General features: G+C 36.7%; 2 protein-coding genes across 2 annotated transcripts; both read right to left on the bottom strand.

The window, feature by feature from the left end:
- Nucleotides 1-2929: 2929 nt before the first annotated feature.
- LOC122296855 (putative UPF0481 protein At3g02645) lies at nucleotides 2930-3475 on the bottom strand. Its single transcript, XM_043106652.1, has one exon. The coding sequence runs from the start codon at nucleotides 3473-3475 to the stop codon at nucleotides 2930-2932; it is 546 nt and encodes a 181-aa protein (XP_042962586.1).
- A 92-nt stretch (nucleotides 3476-3567) lies between these two features.
- Nucleotides 3568-4269, bottom strand: LOC122296854 (UPF0481 protein At3g47200-like). The gene has a single exon (XM_043106651.1). The coding sequence runs from the start codon at nucleotides 4267-4269 to the stop codon at nucleotides 3568-3570; it is 702 nt and encodes a 233-aa protein (XP_042962585.1).
- Nucleotides 4270-17240: the final 12971 nt, after the last annotated feature.

Raw genomic sequence — 17240 nt, 5'->3', positions numbered from 1 at the left:
TGATCAAGCTGCTAAAAATGGAGTGCGATACAAAGCTAGGTTGGTAGCCAAGGGCTACGCTCAGACAGAGGGAATTGACTATAGTGAAGTATTCTCTCCTGTTGTGAAGCATTCATCTATTCGGATATTGCTAGCTTTGGTTGCACAATATGATCTTGAGTTAGCACAGCTTGATGTAAAGACAACTTTCTTACATGGTGATCTGGAAGAGGAGATTTATCTGTCTCAACCAGAAGGATTCAAAGAAGCTGGCAAAGAGAATTGAGTATGCAGTCTGAAGAAGTCTCTCTATGGCTTGAAGCAGTCACCTCGGTAATGGTACAAGGGTTTCGACCGCTTTATGTTGGATCTAAAATACACTCATTGCCAATACGATCATTGTGTATATTTCAGAAAACTTTCAAATGGATCTTTCATTTATTTGCTTTTATATGTAGATGATATGTTAATTGCATGTAAAAGCAAGGGGGAGATAGATCGCTTAAAAACTCAGTTAAGTAATGAGTTTGAAATGAAAGATCTGGGAGAAGCACGAAGAATACTGGGGATGGAGATTAGCAGAGATAGGGTGAAAGGTACAGTTCACCTTACTCAGAAACAGTATCTGAAGAGAATACTGCAACGATTCAACATCGACTCGAAGACGAAGCCGGTGAGTACTCCTATGGCCCTATATTTCAAGCTCAGTGCATTGCAGTCTCCTAAAACCGATGAAGAGCGGGACTACATGAGGAATGTCCCATATGCAAGTGTTGTTGGAAGCTTAATGTATGCCATGGTGTGTACAAGACTTGATATCTCCCAGGCCGTTAGCTTAGTTAGTCGCTATATGCATAATCCTAGAAAGGTTCATTGGCATGCGGCTAAGTGGATTCTATGGTATATTGCGGGGACCGTAGATGTTGGTTTGAGGTTCGAGAAGAGTGAAGATAGTCTAGTAACTGGATATGTTGACTCAGACTATGCAGGTGATCTTGATAAACGTCGATCGACAACTGGTTATGTATTCACTATGGCTGGAGGACCAGTTAGTTGGCGATCAACTTTGCAGTCAACAATTGCACTATCATCAACTGAGGCTAAATACATGGCTGTAACAGAAGCCGTGAAAGAAGCTATTTGGTTACAGGGATTGGTAATAGATTTGGGCTTTGAGCAGCAAGAGGTTACCGTTTACTGTGACAGTCAGAGTGCAATTCATTTGGCCAAGAATCAAGTATATCACTCTCGAACAAAACATATAGATGTCAGATTTCACTTTGTACGTGAAATATTAGAAGAAGATGACATCAAATTTCAGAAGATTGGCACTGAAGATAATCCAGCAGATATGTTGACGAAGATCGTCACAGGGATCAAGTTCCAACACTGTTTGGACTTGATCAGTATTGAACACTACTGAGCACCCTCGGGTGCATTGGAGCGCATTCAACAACGGAAGTCTCTCATGTCAAAGAATGTGGTGCATTCATTTGAAGAATGAATCAGTTTGTAAGCATCCTGGTATGGCACACTTGGGTGGAGGGGGTGATTGTTGAATAAACCCCCCAAGTATGAAATGGGTTTGGGTTTGCAGCCACCCACCCCATTCTCACCAACCATCCACCCACCCACTCACCTCCAGAGGCTCTTCTGGTCAAGGGGAGTGGGTGTGTGTTCCCCCATTGCTCTCCTATAAAAGGAGAGCTCTGCTAGTGATAGAAAGCAGTGGGTGAAGAGAGGAAGAGGGACGTGAGAGAGAGAAATAGAATTTTGTAGAGTATTTTGTAAATCTCGTACAAATTCTATAAAAGAGGCTCCAGTGGACGTAAGCAATTTGCTGAACCACTTTAAAAATTTTTTGTGTGATTTTCGGACAGGCCAGAGGCACAACATTATATTGGCTTTTCTATATTAAAAAAAATAAAAATCTTTATTTGTTATTATTTTAACATGCTTAATATTTTCTTTTGATTTTTTTTTTAAACAAGAGTTATTTGCCTTCTTCATGACGTTTTCAACTATTCATCTCTAACTATTATTTTTTGAAAACTTTAAATTATTTATTTCTCATAAACGATAATGTTTTCAACATCTATAATTTTCTATTAATGATAAAACCATCTTTAAATGATGATAAAAATATAAATAACCGTTGAAAATTAAGTTGTAAAATAGTTTAGGAAAAGATAAAACAACTAGTATCACATTGTAGGGAAAAAAAAAAAAACATTTAAAAGAAGCAGAGAAGAAATTACAGTACGTAGCATGAATCCCTCCGATTCTCTGTTTTTTAGTCTTAATTGTTAAGGTAGTGTTTTTGAATTTGTGAATTTTTTTTTAAATAATTTTAAAAAATGCACACAAAAAAAAAAAAAAAACATTTTCCATATAATAATACTTCACGATAGAAAGTCTTGAGATCACCTTATGGTGAACTTAGCAGTACCCATTTAAGAGTATAAAAAATTTAATTGTAAGTATAATTATTTATTAATATGTATATTCAATTTAATATGATTAGTTAAAAAATAAATTATATTAAAAATAATATTAATTTAAATTTTAAATATAAATAAATTAATATTAATACGTAATTTTAATTATGCATAATAAATCTCTTAAGAATAGGACTGCATCGAAGTCAAATTTGTTCCTCAAAATACACGTCAGCCAGATGCAGAAATAAAGATTAATTTTAACGCGTTCTCTCCAAATTTCGGCTAAAAAGTCTTCGGCGGCGGGCATTGCTGGCCGAACGCATTTAATTTAATTTAGTTCGCGAACTGTAAACTGTAATTAATAATCATCATGAATGTACGAGATTACAGACAAAAGTGTGTGCGTTAATTTATTTGGAAAGGATATTGGGTACGTACAATATCTTATCTCCATGAGGGATGGTACGCGAGTAACCGAGAGGCAAGCTTTAAATAAACAAGCTTTAATCTTAGAAATACTTGAGCGATAGGAGAGAGCATAGAGATTGCACGAAAGTGAACAACAACAAAAGAAAAGCGGATATGGCAGAAGCACCGATCAAAGGCGAGCTAAATAAAGCACGTCTCCATGTGAGCTTTGATTGATTAGCATAGAATCCGTTCAAATTTTGAGCCATCTTTTGATAATGAGAGTTCATTTGTGAATAGAAACTCTTTTCAGACAGCTTGTTGATCATGGAAGTTGCCACGACGCCATCTAGCCAATTAGCGATGATCTGCTCCCTTACAAGTAAATCCATGTCTTCACCTGTTTTGATAAGGAAACTTAACAGGATATAGTAATCAGTAATATATGCATCTTCCGGAAAGTGGCATTCCTCCAAGGCGACGAGGTTTCGTGCATAAATCTCCGTGGTAATGTCTAACTGAAAGCATGGGATTTCCAGCACTCCGTCTGCATATTTTAGTTCAAGTGGTGAGCAAATATAGCTTGAATTGCTCGTGATCTTCTTAAACTTCAATCCTACCTCAGCCAGCTGGGTTGCACTGTACATTTCCTTTATGGTTACTTCAGAACTTCTTTTCGGTCGCCTTTCGCAAGGAGGCAAGCAAAAGTTTCTAAGCAAGTCAGTGAAGTGCAATACTATTATTCCCGACGACAAAAATTACGAGGCTTGTATCCTTGAACGTTAAAATAGTCAAACTGCGAAAAGCTAAGGTCAATGAAGGGGGGGTATATTGAGGGAGATGGAAATGCAGTGTCATATATTTTCTCAATAATAGAGAAAGGAAGCTGATTTTCAAGTAATATCAAGTCCAACTGCACCTTACTACTCAGCCACGAAGTTAATATTCTACGGTCGTACTTGCTCCAGATTTTCGACCAGTTTTTCAAGAAAAACTCGATAATGAAGCTGGCATCAACCAGGATCATTTTCACAAAATCATCACTGCCAAGTGTTATAGTCTCTGAATAACATTCCCGAACACTTTCTTCTGTACCTTTTATAGTGCTTACTAAATCTTCCAACTTTATTTTGGCTCGGTCTCTGAAACTCTTGAGATATCTCAATTTAAATTCTTCCATGGACTGCAATTTTGGGTTATTACGATGAAATGGCCCAATTGATATTACCTGAGGAGTATAAGCTTGTTCGTACGATTGGCGAATGGGATCTGAAACCTTGTAGATACAATGTCCAGGTGATTCTGGGAATGGCTTTAAGCTTTCTAACATACCTGTTATTTCTTCAGACAATTTTTTACCTCCATGTTCATGATTTTTTGTGAATGAAGCATTTGCATCTTGTTGATGATCATCAAAACTTGCTGATATTTCTCCTGCCATCTATATATCGAGTTGCTATTCTGAATTAACTACCTGTTGACAAACACAAGATATATCATCACTATATAGATCATGAATATCAGAGGAGCTAGCCAGCTAGAACATGGATCGATGTATATAAAAGAAACAAAGAATTGAATAAAATAAATCTTAGAATGAGAGGAAGAGACAACCTGAACCTGGTATAACAGAAATCCAAGCTTAATGCGCATGCACTCAGATCATAAAGCACAAATTAAAGTGCTTTCCAGACTTTAGAAATGAAATGCATGCACATCTTTTAATTAATGTGCGACTCTTCAACAATATTAGAGTAACGGGCTATATATAGAGAAACAACTTCTCGCTCACCACGTTAATCCATATCATGTCTTGTTAGATGGTACGTCTATTTTAAAAAAAAAAGTGTTTTATAATTTAATATATTATAAGGATCTCTTCATAAATCAACTATTTTTCTAAGGATCTATTTAGGATTGCATCATGAGTCTTAAAAAGTGTTTAGATAGTCTTAAAAACTCTTTAATAGAAAAATTAGATTGTTTGGGTATTAATTATATGTTAAAATATTTTTTAATTTCAAATTAACTAAAAATTACTTTTGAGTAAAATGATAACATTTGATGTTTTTTCTCAAATGTACTTTTTCAGATAATCTGGAATGTAGTACAAAATTACAAATTGTAAAAAAACTGTCAATGAAAGAAAATGCACATACAACTTTTAGATACTTACAACTTTCAAACTTTTAAGAATATAGTAATAATCTTTAAAAAATTAGATGATCTTCAATTTTACCTCAAAAAACACTTCTTCTTTTTTAATTTATTTTCAAACAAACGTAATTGACATGTTTGAAAATGTTTTAAACATATGATTATCAAATAAGAAATAACTTTTTAATAATAGAACTAATTATTACTAAAATTATAAGTTATAAGCCATAAACCTATAAGTTATATTTCCGACCGCACACAATCCTAAATATATACTAAATATAATTTGGTTTGCAAAATATAAAGTTCGATAAGCATTAATTAAGTACTTAAAAAGAAATTTACAAATTCATATAATGACTTAATTAATTTGATAAATTTAGACATATATTCTTCGTGATGAAAAAACGTCGTTACATATTTAGTTAACATGAGTTTATAAGATGTACTTTATAAAATCTTTTTGGAAACCAAGCATATATATCTATCTACTTTAAGACGTACAAAGAAGGACGATACCTGGTCAAAAATGTGTAGATCTTGATTATAAAGTTATAAATACATAACTAAGTCTTTGTTTATTTGTTCACTTGTAATTTAACGCCAAACGCATGCACATGCATGCACGTTGACACTCGAAAGTTTCACATGTAACTACCAACCAATAATTTGTTGTATTCGTAAAATATAAAAACCTGACAGATAGAAATCAAATGTTTAGCAAAAGATCAAAGCATGTTTCAAACATGCTAGGATATTGAATGAGGACTTTGCATATAAACCCACATGAAAAGGATCCGTTTCTATTAAAAATTGCGTTGGCATTGCATGTGAACTAATAAACAAAGTCTTTCTATTAACTTTGTAACTAGTATTTGTTCAAGAGTAGATGTGTTGCAAATTATGACCTCCGATGGCACCACGAAAGAGGTAGGAGGTCATTGTATTGACATCATCAACGTTGACGATGGAGTTAATTTCTTGGTCTTTTATTTCATGTTTTTGAAATATTAAATATTCAAATAGATCTTGTGAGTTGGCCTTTGTTGAACAAAGACTTGTACAAATCTAGCTAAAGCTACTCCTAAAAAAAGACATATATATACAAATCTAGCTACTCCCAATCAAAGACATATACAAATCTACTCCTAAACAAAGACTTGAAAAGTCAATAAAATACTATTATATAATATATAAAAACAGATCTACGCTTAAATAAAGACTCCGGTGTAGTCTATTATAATCTACCTCAACTGCATGAATCGTAGAGACAATATATAGTATTCCATAAAAAATAAGATTTCTTATAAATTCCTCAATAATCTATGATCACATGGAATTTAATATAGAAATCCTAATCACTATTAATTTCAAACTCAAATTAAATATGCTAACGTGAAAGTGTAGCTTCATTTTGGTAAAATACCTAGCTACCACAACTTTAATAAGACTATATTTTAATTTTAATTTTTCTTTTCTTCAGTGGGTTGATCTGTACTTCAAATGTTATGTTTTTTTTTTTCAGAATAGATAAAAATAATTATTTGTGGCGAGTTATTTGTACAAGAATTAATGTACTCATTTTGACTAGAAATGATAATTTAAATCGTAACAAGTTAATAACTGGCCGGTTGTCTTGTTCATGAGTTCTAGAAAAGAGAGGGATAAGAGGCCTTTGTTGTCTTGTTCGATCTCTTTTCTGGTGACCTTATAAGTATCTATAAAAAGCGAAGCCATGATATATATATTGCACAACGTACATGCATTATAAGCCAATTACTTTTCCGAAAAATTCTTCCCCCAAACCTTTCAGATTTCTATCGCCACCAACAAGATGATGCTAGTTAATTCGAAAGCATACACTCACCAAGTACTCTCTACCAGTACTTCTCACCATTCTCCGTTTCCGATGTTTATCATAAATAAGTCACGCTATTGCCCAACAAACAAACGCCAAATTATTACCTGTTCTTCCTCAAAGGTTCCTCGCTTTCTAATAACCAATGCTAGGGCTAGCAAAGAGCTCATGCTGCTATCTACAGCGCAGCAACCTTATTCAACAACCACTTTTCATAGTACAGCTGATCACCAAAGTTTTGATCCCAGCTGTGATGATCTTTTGGTTGCCGTGGAAAACATTCTTGAGCATGCAGCCCATATGGTTGACACTGCTTTGCTGGTATATATGTTAGTTTTTTGTTTTCCAATTTCTTCGATCCTATGATATATATATCTTAAATATCATGACTGTGTCACAGGAATATCTTCAAAAGCTGGAGGAAAAGCTGTCCAAAGCTAACGTCTTCATTCCCCTTTTGTGTACAATCAAGCAGCAACTTTTCACAAATATGGTAATTATTTCAATAATTAATTGCATATGATTTTGACGCCAAGATAATCAGATTGCACGATACCATGCATTTGAACAGCTTCTCTTTTGAGTTTTTCCCCTTCCCTTCCCAATGTTTGTGGGACGAATCAGCTGGATTATGATAATTACGTTGATCACTTTAGTAAAATATAGTAATTAATTACGTTGGCAATTAATATTCCAGGATAAGGTGGTCGTTTTATCAGAAACAGTAAAATATAGTAATTAATTACGTTGAAATCGTGAAAGCTTTCAGGGGGCTGATTCTCGCTGACGATAATCTGCGTTCTAGTCTTACCGAAGCTTATCCGAACAAACTGGTTAGCTTTTAAAGGATATCGATTTTATGGTATTCTTTTGATAAATTAGCTTTTAAAGGATATCGATTTTATGGTAATTTTTTAAGAGTAATATTAGATACAGTCATAAGTTAGGTAAGCACGGCACATTCCTTTTAAAAAAAGTAAGATCTATTATTAAAAAATTAATTTTTTTCATATATGTTTCATATTTATTTATTTTTTTTAAAATGAGTACGCGACACTTGCACAATTTATGATTGTAAAAATCTTCTCTATTTTTTTAATTGCTTACAGAAGTGATTCAATCAATTGATTAAGATCAATTTTTTTCCGATTCAATCCTTTGTTTCGTTTTTAAATTGTATTTGAGAGATTTTCTTTTTTTCTTTCGGTATAAAAATGTATATTTTATGGAGAGAATTGAAATATATGGACTTTTTCAATATATATAGAGACGAAACTCCAAACTAGGATTGAGGATTTCGGATCGTTATATAATAAAAGCTTGGGAGGCCGTTTAGCCCAGGGCTCACCTCAATGATTGTGCATATATGCATGTATTATGGCAACACGTGAAGGATTTCGGACTATATTGCATCATGCGCAGTACAGCTAGCCTTTGTATTTTTTATTTATTTTTTGATAAATACTGTCAGAAAATTGTTTCCTTCATCATATATATTTGACAAAAGTCAATATCGCAACAGATGCAGGAAGACCAAAATGCATTGCCCATGATTCAGCTATGGGGAATGAACGCCTTCGCTTTCTTCCATCCCCGAGATAAAAAGCCGCATAATCCTTGGTCTCGTCACCAGAAAGATCAAATGTTCCCCGATTATGGAATACGTGATATTTGCATAATTTATGACTGTAAATATCATCTCTATTTTTTTAATTGCTTATAAAAGTGATTCAATCAATTGATTAAGATCAATTTTGGCCAATTCAATCCCTTGTTTCGTTTTTAAATTGCGTTTGAGAGACTCTTTTTTTTCAGTATAAAATATATATTTTATGGAGAGAATTGAAATATATTGACTCTTTCAATATATCTAGAGACGAAACTCCAAACTAGGTTAAAGGATTTCGGATCCTTGTATAATAAGCTTGGGAGGCCGTTTCGCCCAGGGCTTACCTCAATGATTGTGCATATATATATGCATGTATTATGGCAACACTTGGAGGATTTCGGACTGTAATATTGCATCATGGGCAGTACAGCTAGCCTTTGTTTTTATTTTTTATTTTTTTTGGATAAATTCTGCCAGAAAATTGTTTCCTTCATCATATATATTTGACAGAAGTCAATATCGCAACAGATGCAGGAAGACCAAAATGCATTTACCATGATCCAGCTATTGGGAATGAATGCCTTCGCTTTCTTCCATCCCCGAGATAAAATGCCGCATATTCCTTGGTCTCGTCACCAGAAAGATCAAATGTTCCCCGATTATGGAATAGGACCGAACGCGGTATAGTTTTCAAGCTTTGTGCTTGTGCATTTCATGCATTAAAAAAAAAAAAAAAATTAATTCGCAATGTGCATTCAAAGTAAAATCTGAGCTTTGACGCATTGATATTGTTAAAAAAATATATCAGACAAGCAAGTACACTTTCTACTATGGAAGCAAAAACGAAGAATGGATCAAAGAATTTGTTACGAAAGCAACTGTTGTGGCTAATGATTCGTGCATAAAGGCCACAAACATTTCCATAGAGGTGTGTTGCATTCTAGACCCCAAAATAAGGGAGGAGGTCCGGCATTTATCGAAAATCGTTGGTGAATGAAAGGAAGACGCGCACTTTTTGCGACATTTCGAGTCTAGGTCTGATGGACGGTTTATGTTGACCTATAACCAGTCAAAAGTGTTGCTCCATGATGGTGGGAGAACGATCCTGAAGGTCTTGGAAGAGTTTCATGAGCAGTGGAAGAATAATGTGCCACTTATCGGCTTCGAACATAGTTTCATGGCTCACTATCATGGGCAGTTCCCACACTATGACTAGCCATATTGACATCCTTGTTGACCGCTGCCGGAGAAGGCTTCAAGAGCGTATGAAATTACCAGAACGGGTGCTAAGGATTGCACTGTGGTTGATGGCTAGACCTTATATCTCTCTATTGCACTGTAGTTTATTTGTAATCAGTACTACTTAATTCAATCTCATGTAATACTGTAATAAATGCCATCTTGATTCATTAATGTGAAATAATTTGTTGGCATATTCTTAGACAAGACATATTAATTAGTCCAAATAATGCATTTTCGGGTCAAGGAGGCCCCATGCATGCTACTATGGTCGGATAACCCTCTCTCCTCAGTACTTGGTGGTGGACATCCATGGTTGTGGCGCCTCCAGGCTCCGCTAGCTTGTGATTTGGCGGCAGCCACAATGTCAAGATATTGGCTACATGGGTCATACACCCATGCACAATGTGAAGAATACTACGTGTGCTCACATGTGTACAAATATAGTGCAGCTGAAATAAAAAGGTATTCATAAATGAAGCTAATTAGAGTACTAGAAATTAAATTATATCATCAAGCTAATATCCATAAGCTACAAGTCTTGAAACTAGCTATAGACAAAAGAATATTATAGTCCTCCAATAACAACCAAGAATATTACACTCCCCAAGTTAGATTCGGATGGGGGTCTTGGTCCAGGTGTCTAGGGCCCGATCCCGGGTTTGGGGGGGGGGGGGGGGGGGGAGTAACTAGGGGCGGGATGCGGGAATTGAGCCCCCTACCCCAACGGGTGTATGTAGCACGCCTACTCTCCTATAAGAGAGATGAAATATTCGCTTTGCAGGACAATGTAACCTCAATCAAGAGTTGGAGAAATCCCAAGAGGAAGTGATGCGGTGTCACTACGAAGCTAACATTTTGGAAAAGGAAAGTGACACTAAGCAAGATCGGCGTTATCAATTGGAGAAAGAATTGGAGGAGACGAAGAAGCATTGCAGCGAGTATGCCAGTTTGGCAGCACAAGCAGAGGAACCCAACCAGAATCTCTAGTTAGATTTCGCGTGCGCTCATGGCAAGATGGACAAAACTGATGCTCGGTTCGAGGAGGTCAAGAAAGAGCTCAAGGCGGATAACAAACACTATTTCCAACTCAACTATATCATAAAGTTTGTGAAGAAGAAACTTGCCAGCTTATTTGACTGTCGAGTTGGCCGGCGAGCTAGAATCTAAACTAAGCTCCTCCAGTTGTGTATAAATATTTCTAGTTATTTCTATTGCAGGTCGCGTTGTGATCACTTCCGGTCACATCGATATAGTCATTCGTCTCTTTCGTGGTTCACACCATGGTCAACAAATAAATATGGCTCTGTCAGAAAAAACAATTGAGAATGATTGGAATTCCATGCACTGTATTGAGGGTGTGTTCCCTTTTATAGAGTTTATAGGAATATTTCTGTTACAAGTGAACCAATAGAGAAATGATAAGTGTATAGTCTAGAATATTCTAAGAATTCTATAAAGGTAATTTATCTAGGTTAATACGTCCCCTCGAGTCCAATGGGGTTTCAACAACAGTGAGACTCGTTCTAAGCTTAAAAAATGTATCAGAAACCAGGGGCTTTGTCAGCACATCAGCTAGCTGATCTTTAGAACTACAAAAGGCAGCTGTTAGACTCTTGGTAGCAACCTTGATCACAAACAAGTGATAATCAATATCCATATGTTTGGTCTTGGAGTGATAGATAGGATTTGCTGATAAGTATGTTGCTCCAATGTTATCACACCACAAAATAGGAGATTTAGGAAGGAACAAGCCCAATTCCTGAAAAAGTTTTTGCAACCAAATTAATTCGGCAGTAGTGGATGCAAGTGATTTGTACTCTGCTTCTGTACTTGAACTTGCAACTATCTTTTGTTTCTTGGAGCTCTAGGAAATAAGATGAGTTCCCAAGAAAACACAGGAACCTGAAGTGGATCTTTTGTCATCTGAGCAACCTGCCTAGTCAGCATCTGAATATGCTTGAAGAGTGAAGGATGAGGAAAATTTGAACATCAAATGATAATTAATTGTTGCCTTAATGTACCTCAGAATTCTCTTAACAGCAGACCAGTGGGACTGTTTTGGAGAATGCATGAATTGACATACTTTGTTTACAGAGAAGGATATATCTGGTCTAGTAAAAGACAGATATTGTAAAGCACCAACTATACTTCTAAACAAAGTATTATCATCAAACGAGTGAGTATCAAACTGACATAAGAGATGTGATGGGCTTGGCATTTGACATGTTGCTTCTGACAAGTAAATTTTTAATGTATTTCAATTGGGAAAGGAAAAGGCCCGAAGCAGAGTAGTCAATCTCAAGACCAAGGAAATAGGAAAGTTTTCCAAGGTCTTTAACAGGAAAAGCATGACCTAGATCAATGATAAAAGTATCAATGGCACTCGGTTTTGAAGAGGTCAGAACAATATCATCGACATAAATTAATAAGAACATGTGTAAATCACCATGATTCAAGATGAACAGAGATGGATCAAATTGAGGAGCAGAGAACCCATAACCAATTAACCATGAACTTAATTGTGAAAACCAGGCCCTCGGTGCTTGCTTCAGACCATAAATGGCTTTATGAAGCTTACACACCTGATGTGGGAAATGTTTATCAATAAAGCCCTGAGGCTGTCGCATGTAAACTGTATCAGACAAGGTTCCATGTAAAAAAGTATTCTGTATATCCAATTGGCGCAGAGGCCATCCACAGGTTACAACAATAGAGAGAACCAAATGAATCGTAGTCGGTTTTACTATCGGACTAAAAGTATCATGGTAATCAAGGCTAGGTTGTTGGTGATAGCCTTTAGCTACCAACCTGGCCTTTCTACGTTCAAATGTGCTCTCAAAATTAAATTTGGTTTTAAGCACCCAACGACAGCCAAGAACATTATATGAGGCATTAGAAGGTAAGAAACTCCAGGTTTTGTTGTGAAGAAGCGCAGTATGCTCTTGAGTCATTGCATCTTGCCACTCTGAAAATTTAGATGCAACTGAGAAGCTCGAAGGATCATCTGGTACCGTAGCCATGGAGAGAAGGCAATGCCATGATGGATAAAAGATAGTGCCATCTGTTGGAACACGAAGACGAGAGGAATTTGTTTTGCTGCGAGTCATGATGGGGGACCGTGGTGGTTGAAGAGGAGAAGCATTAACAAGGATGACAGAGGAAGAAGCATTGGGAAGATTGGGAGATGAGGAAATCTCGAGAAGATTGGGAAATGAGAGAATATTGGGAGTTGAGGAAATATCGGGCGCTGAGGAAATATTGGAAGAGTAGAAGAGAGCATTGAGAGAATTGGAAGAGTTTGGAGGTAGTGGCGTAGGAGAAGACAAGATGTTTGAAGGATTAGGGTTAGGTTGATGGGAAGGATCGGGTAAGGAAGAAGAAGGTAATGGGCTAGTTGAGTTAATAGGGATTAGTGGGCCAGGTGGGATGTTGGTGGGTAAGGTAGTAGTTGATGATCGTGGATGAGTGCTAGGGCCCGGACCAAAAATAGATTGAGGGAATAAGGGTAAGTGGACTGAGGATAAAGGTTGGGCCATTAGAGTAGAATTGATGGGCTCCGAAAAGGGAAATTGATCCTCATGAAACAGCACATCTCATGAGATATATGATTTGTTGGATTTAAGGTCCAAACACTTATATCCTTTGTGATGTGGACTATAACCCAAGAACACATATGGAGTGGATCTGAAAAGAAGTTTATTTTTATTATATGGTCTGAGATTGGGAAAACATTTGCAGCCAAAAACTTTGAGGAAATTGTAATTGGGGTCATGATTGAAGGCAATTGAGTGGGGAGATTTGTTGTTAAGGATTTTTGTGCGCAGAAGATTGATTAAATGAACGGCTGTCTCAAAGGCATCAGCCCAAAATGATTTAGGAAGAGAAGCATGGGCTAGCAAGGCAAGCCCAGTTTCGAAAATGTGTCGATACTTTATTTCAACTATACCATTTTGTTGATGTATATGGGGGCAAGAGAATCAATGAGAAATCCCAAGTTTTTGACACATTGTTGTGAGAGGTTTGAACTCACCCCCACCATCCGTTTGAATTGTAATTAATTTGACATTGAATAGGCATTCAACATGAGATAGAAAGATGGTGAAAATATGTTGAACATCAGATTTAAGTTTAAGTGGATAAAACCATGTGTAGTGAGTAAAATGATCCACAAATGAAGCATAATATTTGAAACCAAGCCTTGAATTAATAGGAGCTGGGCCCCAAAGGTCGATACTCACTAATTGTAAAGGCCTTGTATAAATTGCCTGACTTGAAGCAAAAGACAACTGATGGCATTTAGCCAAGGGACATTCGGAACAATTAAAAGGAGTTTTGTTAGAAATAAAAGACAAACAGTTGGAATGCAAAATGTGAGAAACTAGCTCCAGCGAAGGGTGACCTAGTCGCCTATGCCAATTTGCAGCAAAGGTCCTTTCACCAAGAGCAACAGACGGCGACGCTTGAAGAGAAGAAGATGAAATCGGAGGGAAGACATAAAGGCCGTTACGCGTTCGACCTATGAGGAGGATTTTCTAGGTCTGAGTATCCTTCACAGAGAAATGAGTGGAGTGAAATTCAAAGAAACATTTATTATCGATGCAAAATTGGAGTACGGAGACCAAATTTTTTGTGATATTAGGTACATGAAGCAGATTGCATAAACAGAAAGTGGAAGAGTTTGAGTGAAAAGAAGATTCACCGAGATTCTGAATTGGAAGGCATGATCCATCTCCAACACGGATTGCTTTAGGTCCATGGTACGATTCGGATGACAAATTCAAGTTGCTCAAGTCGCTGGTTATGTGGTGGGTGGCAGCTGAATCAGGGTACCAAGTGGAGTCTGAGAACATTTTTGGATTGTTGGAAGTGGTTTAGTTTGCTGAAAAAGATTAGTGTGGGTCTAGCTGATAGGAGTGGTCAAATCTGTGATGACATTGGAGGGCAATGTGACCAATTTTCTGACATACTTGACATGTAGGTCGAGGGACACCAGATGCTTGATAGGTGTTGCCTGAGGACTGAGAAAACTGTTTGCCACCCAGAGAGTTTTGGCGACCTCTACCACGACCTTGTCATCCATTACGAAAGGGAGTACGACCACGTGTATCCCGATATGAAGTGAAGTTGACGAAAGGGTCATGAAGAATTTTTGAGGTGTGGCTCATTCTGTTTTCTTGGGTAAGCAAGAGTTGATAAAGTTCATGAGAAGTTAATGGTGCGGCTCGAGTGGTAATAGAGGTCACAAAGCCTTCATAGGTAGGCCCTAAGCCAATTAGAAGGTTTGTAACAAGATCTTTTTTAGAAATAGGAAAACTAGTTGCTGCAAGAGGATCGGTAAGATTTCTAACTTTGCCAAAATTTTCAGAGATAGTCTGATCTCCACGAGAAAGATGAGTCAACTGGTATCTGATTTGAAAATCTTTTGCCTAAGATTGAGACGTAAACATAGACATTAAGGAGAGCCATAAGGCTCAAGCCATTGTAGCTAAGAGCACATGACTACGAATGGAGTCAGATAAGGCAGAGAAGAGTATACTAAGCACCAGTTGATCCGTGCGTGTCCAAAATAAGAATTCAGGATTGAGTTTTTTTAAGGATCTTCAGAGGTAGTAGGTAAGAATTGAGACGGGCATGGCAGAGACCCATCGACATATCCATAGAGATCTTGTCCTCTAAGGTATGCCGAAATCTGCACTTTCCATAATAAAAAAATTTCAGTTGTTAACTTTGTAGTAACGACATGTGAGAAAGAGGAAATGGCAGAGGAGGTTTGGTGAGTGGAGGCCATGGATCCAGAGGACTGCTAGTCAAGCAGCTCTGATACCATGTCAGAAAGAAACAATTGAGAATGATTGGAATTCCATGCACTGTATTGAGGGTGTGATCCCTTTTATAGAGTTTACAGGAATATTTTTGTTACAAGTGAACCAATAGAGAAATGACAAGTGTATAGTCTAGAATATTCTAAGAATTCTGTAAAGGTAATTTATCTAGGTTAATAGGCTCAACATTTCTCTAGAGAAGATGTCTAAAGCAAAAGAGAAAGATTAGAAGAATGGAGAACAAGAGCATGATAGATGGAGAGTGAAGAGTGTGAGAGAAGATGAAGATAGAGATAAAGCTTGTAAACACGTTGGTGTTTATTTTTCAACCAAATATGGACCCATATAAAAAAATTAATTTTTTAATAGTAGACCCTACTTTTTTTGAAAACGACTTCATGGCACTTATATACTTTACGGCTGTATATAGTATTACTCTTATATCATATAACTCATGAAAAATTAATTAATTATTATTCTTTATTTTACACTCCAATTACTTAACACCACCTAAAGAGATGATGATTGAAGGGGATGACAAATACAATTTTTGATTTAGAACTTCTTTATTGAGGGACTAGTCATTTCATTATAAGAAAAATTGTCACCGTTTGATCATTAGGAATAAATCTATATAAATAAAGGTATTCAATGTTGCATAATCAATTGTAATCATGACTAAACTTTATAAGTATAAACTTTAAACTACTATCATTAGTTTTGCCCTCTTATGACACTGGCCTATTCTAAGCCGTTTCAGCCACGACCCACAAAAGAGGTTCCCCGCCCTCCATCCCCCCCCACCAAAAAAAAACACAACGTCCTTTTGGTCCCAAACACACAAACCCTAAACTCTACTTTCCCTCTTCCATCCTCACTCTTTCTCTTCCTCTCTTTCTTTTATCTCCCTCTGCACCAACCCCCCTAACTCTCCCTGTGACCAACGCCTCTCTCCCCAAGCCAATCTGCTTTCAATCAACCTCTCTTCTCCTGCTCGCACCATCTTCCTTTTATCTTCTATCTCTCTCTATTTTGGGTCATTTGAGTCGCTGCATCAATGCAGCCACCTCCACCAAGTCCTTGCTATCGTCGCCCTCAATTCAATCACTAGTACTGGTAAGCCCTTACTCCTCTCATCTCTCGAACTCGCCCTTCGTCCTTTCCAATCTCTCTCTCTCTCTCTCTCTCTCTCTCTCTCTCTCTCTCTTTGCCCTTGACCCTCAATTTGGATTAAGGCTTCCCCCCCTTCCTCCCAGCGATTCGCCACACACCTACAAAACACACGCTCTCCGTTGACCCTCCAGCCACCACCCACTCACTCTCCCTCTTACCCTCTAGGACAGTTTGGCCCTATAAGGTTTAGAAGACCCTAGCCATCATTGCCTACCATGTGGTGCCTCCCATAGCGGGCTTTCCCCCTTCTCAGTCTCACAGTCTCCCACGGATCTCCCTCTGTGATATCCCATATTTTAGTGTATTTTTATTGAAGAAGTATTTTAATTTATTTAAAAATTGGTTCTCTTATTTTAAATTTATAGGATTTTCGTTGGATTTATTTTATGATTTTTAAGTTCTAAAATTTATTTTGATGTGCTTTCTTAATATTAATTATTGTTTTATATTTAAAATGCTCTTTATTTTAAATTAGTTTATTATTTTATTTTATTAAGTCACGCATTTAAATTATTTTATTTAACTCGCCGTTTTAAAATTTATTTTCATTG

The sequence above is a fragment of the Carya illinoinensis genome, chromosome 15, assembly GCF_018687715.1.
Source record: "Carya illinoinensis cultivar Pawnee chromosome 15, C.illinoinensisPawnee_v1, whole genome shotgun sequence".
In the NCBI taxonomy this organism is placed as follows: domain Eukaryota; kingdom Viridiplantae; phylum Streptophyta; class Magnoliopsida; order Fagales; family Juglandaceae; genus Carya; species Carya illinoinensis.
The sequence above is the reverse complement of the archived record's forward strand: the minus strand, read 5'-3'. Positions and strand labels throughout refer to the sequence as shown.

Bases quoted from the DNA above. Each gene is read 5' to 3' on its own strand.
- LOC122296855 (XM_043106652.1), bottom strand. From the start codon at position 3,475: ATGTACAGTGCAACCCAGCTGGCTGAGGTAGGATTGAAGTTTAAGAAG.
- LOC122296854 (XM_043106651.1), bottom strand. From the start codon at position 4,269: ATGGCAGGAGAAATATCAGCAAGTTTTGATGATCATCAACAAGATGCA.